We start from the raw sequence: 7,070 nt of genomic DNA on the forward strand, positions 1-7,070 counted from the left end.
TTCCACAGAGTCAGGGGACTCATGAGAGTCTCCAAGCTAAAGCTGAGACTTTCTTAGACTTTAAAAAGATTGCTCCAGAGATATAAAAGATGTCATCCAACTGACTAATACTCCTTGTGATGAGTAAACTGAACTTCACATGTAAAATTGGTGGATTGCTCCTTTAAAATGTATATGTTTGCTGCAAAATATAAGATATTGGAAAAAATGTGTCAGCATTAAGTATTTCAGTTAGGTCTTATTGCATTATTCAGCATCTTGAAATACATCACAGCTATTATTATCAGTAATAAAAACATTTTACCTTTATTTCACATTAAGTGGTCAGGAGCAGCTTTGTCGGCTCTAAAACAGCTCCTGAGGGTCTGTTTTACAGATTCACCCTCCCCGAGCAGCACTGCAGGCTACAACAGAGGTTTTTTCTTGTAGGTCAACAAAGTATTGTACGAGTACTGTTATTATTCATTAAAACTGCTTTCCCAAGTTTTACAAATGTGGGCTCAGAGGATTAAACCTTGAAAGAGGAAGCTTCAAAGACTCAACAACAGTTAGTAGCTTTGAATTCCTTATTGCTCTCAGCCAGTTCTCTCATTTTTAATGCCGTCTCTGGGTGATGAAAGCAAAGCGCCTCCAAGACAAAAACACTTCACTCACTGAGGGAACAGTTTAACAGCTCCACCTGCAGGCAGGAAAATAAATCGAACCTCTTTGCCTCTATGATTTATTAACCCGTATATTTGTGTGTAAATCTGTTTCTCTTCAGGTCACACTGCACACCGGTCTACCCATACCTGATTTCTACACTCCCGGGGAGGCAGATCCCAACGGCTCTGTGTGCTAAAGACTCACCACCACCCTCACCGGCTGGGGAAAACTTCTTCAGGATTTCCCAGAATTCATCCTGCCAGTCAATAACTATGATCCAATCCTCCCCTACCCCGCCTCCTCTTGTCCCCCTGACCGACTGACCCCCTGACTCTCTGTAAGAGGTCCCATCCAGCACTGAGCCATGCCTTTATCATGCCTAAACCTTGGACACTTGGACCATCTGCAGGACAAAAATGGACGTGCTTTGCGATGTGTACCTTGTATTTTGACATGATACAGATAATTGAAGAAGGTGATATACCGTTGGAAAATAATCTCAAGATGATGGACTTGGCCTGAAGGAGTAGTTTTGGAAAATACTCTTATGTGCTTTCTTGCAGAGAGTTAAATAAGAAGACACCACTATCACGTCTGTACGCTAAATAAGAAGCTACTGTTAGCAGTTGGTTAGCTTAGCTTAGCACAAAGACTGGAAATGGGGGAAAACAGTTAGCCTTGCTCATTATATTTCATTTGTTTATAATATGTACAAAGACAGAAGTGTAAAAATAACATTTTGCGGTTTGATGGGCACAAAATATATTCTCGGCAAGAAAGGCAAATAAGCATATTTCCTAAAATATTGAACTATTCCTTTAATGGAAGGAGTTTGTTTTGTAAATGAGTCGACTTAGAAAAAGTAGCCCCCCCTTCATGCATTCAACATACTCTTCATTCTTATCCTTCTTTCTTATAAAATATCTTGTACGTTGCTTTTCCTGCCATTGATCATAAACATCCTCACACATCTTACACACCAGGGGGAGCATGAGAGGTCGTCTTTTGTGTGTCTTCGTGAACGTGCGGGAGGTGGATGGGTCAGCAGCTGCAATGATCCCTGGACGAGAGCAATAGTCCAACTGTCAGCCGCGTCACTGTTGTACCCTCATCCTTGTACATGAGGCGCTTTTCTTAGTGGCTTAGCTCATGTGATCCTTCTGTATCGTCTGTAAAAATGAAAAAAAAAAAATAGTGTATAAAATGCTACTGGAAGTGAGGCCTTCATGCAGCCTTTCTCTGTGGTGCAGCTCTCAGAACAGGAGGGGTGAATTTTGGTGTAATGTATCATAAAAGCGAGCGATTCTGTGCATTCAAGTGTGTTGAAAGTGGGTTAAAGATGATGACTGTGAAGCTCTTTGAATAAGGTGCTACAGCAGCTCGCTTCATTCTGGCTTTTTTTACTGTAGGTGACTGGATCCTGGTAGTTTTGTAATATTGTTATTGAAATGATCTATTGCAAAGAGGTGTATAGCTAAATAAGTTATTGATGTTCAGAGTTTTTTCAATGAGAATTCATCATTGTTCCTTTATTTGATGTATAGTTATTACAGAAGGAAAGAAACTAAATCTTATTTGTCGCTTTAAAAATGTAGTTTGGAGTTTGCTTTCCAACTGAAGAGGCTTTTCAGTGATTGTGAGAACCAGTTTATGTCCGACTAAAGCAACAGGAAAGGTGGTGATGTACTGGGACGTTCTTGTGGCATCACATTCGGGCAACAGTCTCCTCGACAGGCAACAACTACGCCATGCTAGCCGCTGTGTGATGCTGTACTTAGCCATGCTAAATGCTAATGCTAGCATGCTGACATGCTCACAAGACAATACTAACGTTGTTTTATAACAGCTATATTTTTACCATGTCCACCATCTAGTTTAGCATGCTAGCATGCTAACATTTCCTAATGTGCAGTATAAAGAAAGTACAGCTGAGGCTGATGGGGATGTCTTCAGTTTTGGAGGTATTTTATCATTATTAAAAGTAAAACATTAAAGTGATGGTGGGGCTGGAAACAAACATTAAGTAATCCCCAAGGTTATTACAATTTAACCTCTAAGGGACATGAATGTCTGCACCAAATTACATGGTAATCCATCCAAGAGTTGTTGAGATATTTCACTCAAAACCACAAACGTAGAACTCATGATGGCACCAGAAGAAAAGTTAGGGAATCACTAAAGTCATTAGGAATTATCCTCTGGGAATACTGAATGTCAGTACAAAATTTTGTGCCAATCCAACTGGTAAATATCAAGATGGCTCACAGGATAAGTAAGACAACTTCCACCAGCTGGTGGCACCAGAGGAAAAGTCAGGGGAGCACAAAGGTCATTAGGATCCATCCTCTGAGGACAATGAATGTTCTACAAAATAATGTGCCAATCCAACTGGTAAAGTAGATTTGAGATATCTCACAAAGTAAGTTAAAACTTTGACCTGCTGGTGGCACCAGAGAAAAAGTGAGGGAATGTAGAGAAGTCTTCAGGGTTCATCCTCTGGGAACCGTGAGTGTCAGTACAACATTTTATGGCAATCCAACATACAGTTGTTGGTTTTTTTATATTTCGCCAAAACCACATATATGGACCTCATGGTGGCACTAGAGGAAAAGGTCGAGGGATCACCAAAGTCATTAGGGTTCATTCTCTGGGGACCATGAACGATTGTAAGATATTTGGTGTCAATCCAATTGGTAGATATTGAGATATCTAACAGGATAAGTGAGAACTTTGACCTGTCAGTGGTTCTAGAGGAAAAGTCAGGAATGAAGAGAAGAATGTAGGGTTCATCCTCTGAGAACCACGAGTGTTAGTATGACATTTTATGGCAATCCAACCAAAAATTGTGGAAATATTTCACCCAAACCCACTTATGGAGGAAAAGTCAGGGGATCACCAACGTCATTAGGATGTATTCTCTGGGGACCACGAACGTCTGTAAAATATTTGGTGACAAGTGCTCACAGTCTATCTCAAAGACTCACAGATATCTCAAAGTTCTCACATAAGTGAAAACCTTGACCTTTCAGGGGTGCTAGAGCAAAAGTCAAGGATTAAGAGAAGTCTGTAAGGTTCGTCCTCTGAGAACCATGAGTATCCACATAAAATTCCATGGCAGCCCACCAAACATTGTGAGATATTTCCCTCAAAACCACAAAAATGAAACTTGTGGTGGCATTAGAGGAAAGTAGGATTCATCTTCTGGGGGCCATGAACATCTGTACAAAATGTTAAAGCAATCCCTCCAGGAATTGTTGAGGTATTTCCAGCCAAGCCACTAGCATGGCAAAAAAACTAACAGGATTCAAAATGTAGAGAGGTCACTTTAAGGAAACTGTTGCCCTTCAAGTTGCCCAGAAACATTTCCCTGCGCATTGTCGCCCTGAGACATACCGTACATGTCTAGCATACATATAAGGTGCTATCCTGTGTTTGAGCTTCATGGGTGTGCCTTTTCCCCTCTTCGATACCCATAAGATTTATGAAACTTTGCTACAAACTCGAGTCATTGCTTCGGCAGAGTCAACTGTAACATCTGTGATGCCTGACTTCACCTGCTGCTACATATTTTTTCTATCGGCAAAAAGGGCAAACTCAACAACAACCATTTTTGTTATGGATATAATAACGACAGTATTGAAGGGACTGCTACAGTCAGGTGTCTTTCTTATCTTTATACATCCTTTCTTTTCTCTATTCCCCTGGGGTAACATTGATTGTAAATTATCTGGGGCTGATACATGGCTGCTAAAACGGCTGCACAAATATAATTCTCAGTATGTTACGTGCATGTGTGCTGGCAATGATAAACCAGACGACTGCAGCAATCAGCAAGCTGCACGGCCTTTGATGCGAGGCTGGATTCAAGCTTTGATTTATGCAACATTTAATTGGCAGTTTTTCAAGTTAAGCCTTTTGTGCGGGCTGTAATTATAATAATACAAAACCAGCCCATTAAGCAGAGGGTCACTGAGTGGCGAGACCTTCTTCTGACTTGAACAGAGACAGATGCAGCCATTATTGCGGACAAAAATGGCTTTAATTCAGCAAAACAGCTCATTGAAGTGATTTTCCACATGTTCAGTAGGAGATGACACACACCTCTGTCACGCTTCAACACAGATTATCTTCTCATGGAACATTTTCTGTCTTTGATTGACAACATAAATGTGTATTTCTGTACTGAACAGGCTGTGGATGTTAAAAACTGTGTGATTGTAACATTTATTATTTCTAAACCAGCCAAATACACTTAAATGATATTAAACTTAGACCCGGGGATGATTTAAAGTCATACAGCCTCCTCAAACTTTTATGAATAGTTAAAAATGTACGCACAGTCGCTGGGCGACACTGGGTGTTATATATCCAAATGTACATACATATGTGCGTGAGTGTGTGTGAGTGTGTGTTTCCTGCATTATAACCTCATTTATCTCCAAAGTGATTCTTTACGCCCTGTTTGACCCGAGGTGAATGTCTTCACTCGATATTATTATTTACAGTGATGCTGAGATATGTCTATGGAGAATTTTACGAATATGAAATGAACATTGTTCTTTTGATTTTAACACAGTATGATTATTCTGATTGTTATGATTATATGTCCGTCATTACCATATTACTGCTATTATTATGATGATCTGAAGTGTAATATGAGCCTCTGTGTTTTTTTGTATGTGTTAATATTCAATAAATAGGTGTCAACAATGTCTCATGTTGCCTGGAATGGTCTGTCTGATGTTTTTATACTGCAGCAGTGAAACAAAGAAGATTAAATTCATTTTCAAATGACACCTATCGACCACACGCAGGTAGCCTCCATTTAACTAATTATGTAGCTGTACCAGTGATGATTTGGGTGTGTCCTATTAAAGGGTGTGAGATCTGTTTTTGCAGCCACAGCAAATCTACATTCACTGGGCACTTTATTAGGTACACCTTGCTAGTACCAGGTGGGACCCCTGTTGCCCTCAGAACTGCCTTAATTCTTGGTGTCACAGATTCAACAAGGTGCTGGAAACATTCCTCAGAGATTTTGGTCCATATTGACATAATGACATCACACAGTTGCTGCAGATTTGTCAGCTGCACATCCATGATGCAAATCTCCCGTTCCACCACATCCCAAAGGTGCTCTATTGGACTGAGATCTGGTGACTGTGGAGGCCATTGGAGTACAGTGAACTCATTGTCATGTTCAAGAAACCAGTTTGAGATGATGTGAGCTTTGTGACATGGTGCGTTATCCTGCTGGAAGTAGCCATCAGAAGATGGGTACACTGTGGTCATAAAGGGATGGACACGGTCAGCAACAATACTCAGGTAGGCTGTGGTGTTTAAACCATGCTCAGTTGGTACTAAGGGGCCCAAAGTGTGCCAAGAAAATATCCCCCACACCATTACACCACCAGCAGCCTGAACTGTTGACACAAGGCAGGATGGATCACGCAGGTTTAAACAATGTGTCATGTGACTGCAGTTGGTTCAGATCCAGGTCGGAACACATTCTCACCACAAATGAACCGCACCAGAGTTTGTTTGTAACCAGACTGAGACCACCTCTTCAAGAAGGTGTCGGTCCAGTTGTTTTGGTGCGCACCTGAGTGTGATTGCTGTGTTCACACCTGCCCAACCCTTGGGGGCAAATGAACTTGAGTTTGATTGAACCGAACCAAACAGGGCAGGTGTGAAAGCACCCGTGATATTGCCTCCACAACAAAGCTGTAAAACCATGTTCGGCGTAATGACGTTCTGCAGTCTCGTTTAGCCATTTGTTAGCAACTGCCCTTTTCAAGACAAAAAAAGGCTTCAAAATTATGAGTGGGGTTTATACTGACATATTTTATGTTGTAGAACTAAATGTGAAAGCCTCTCAAACTTGTGTTAACCACAGACTTTATTTCAGGCATTTAACAGAACATCCATTCAGAAAACCCATTGACTTTGAGATGAGGGAACCGTGAGTGGTGAAATCCTGTCTCATTTCCTGGTCTTAGGACTTCCTGAGGCTCTATGCGGGTTAAATCTGCTTCTGGCACCTTTCCAGATTTTTTTCTTACTATCATGTGAAAAAACCACGTCAATCAAAATATTTGTATAAGTATGCTTTAAAAACATGCCAAACATGATGTTAAACATACAACATGAACACTTCTGTTTCTCTTTGCTTCATCTGACAGTGAGAGAAACAAACAGGAGAGGCAGGGCTGAGAGAAAAATACGTGCAGAAAAGCTCATCCTTGATGGTACACACTGTACTGGGCTTCTGTTCAACCCCCAACATGAACACTTCTTCTTTTAATGAGCACTCAATCTAAAAATTAGGTAAAATATGAATAAGTCCACAAACAAACAGTCATTTTATTCTCAGAATAATATTTTTTTCTTTTGTTTTTCATACATTTATCATCAGTTTGAATGAA

The 7,070-nt window shown here is 40.6% G+C and overlaps 1 protein-coding gene across 2 annotated transcripts in view; it reads left to right on the forward strand.

Annotated features, from left to right (window-relative positions):
• trim9 (tripartite motif containing 9) overlaps positions 1-1,839 on the forward strand; it is a 58,372-nt gene extending 56,533 nt beyond the window's left edge. Inside the window, exon 11 of one of the 2 annotated variants that reach the window (XM_033642919.2) lies at positions 764-1,839. In XM_033642919.2, the coding sequence (XP_033498810.1) occupies positions 764-841 (78 nt within the window). In that variant the 3' untranslated portion in view covers positions 842-1,839. The remainder of the gene's footprint in view (positions 1-763) is intronic. The other variant, XM_033642920.2, reaches the window with a different exon arrangement.
• Positions 1,840-7,070: the final 5,231 nt, after the last annotated feature.

Source organism: Epinephelus lanceolatus, chromosome 15 (assembly GCF_041903045.1).
Source record: "Epinephelus lanceolatus isolate andai-2023 chromosome 15, ASM4190304v1, whole genome shotgun sequence".
NCBI lineage: Eukaryota > Metazoa > Chordata > Actinopteri > Perciformes > Serranidae > Epinephelus > Epinephelus lanceolatus.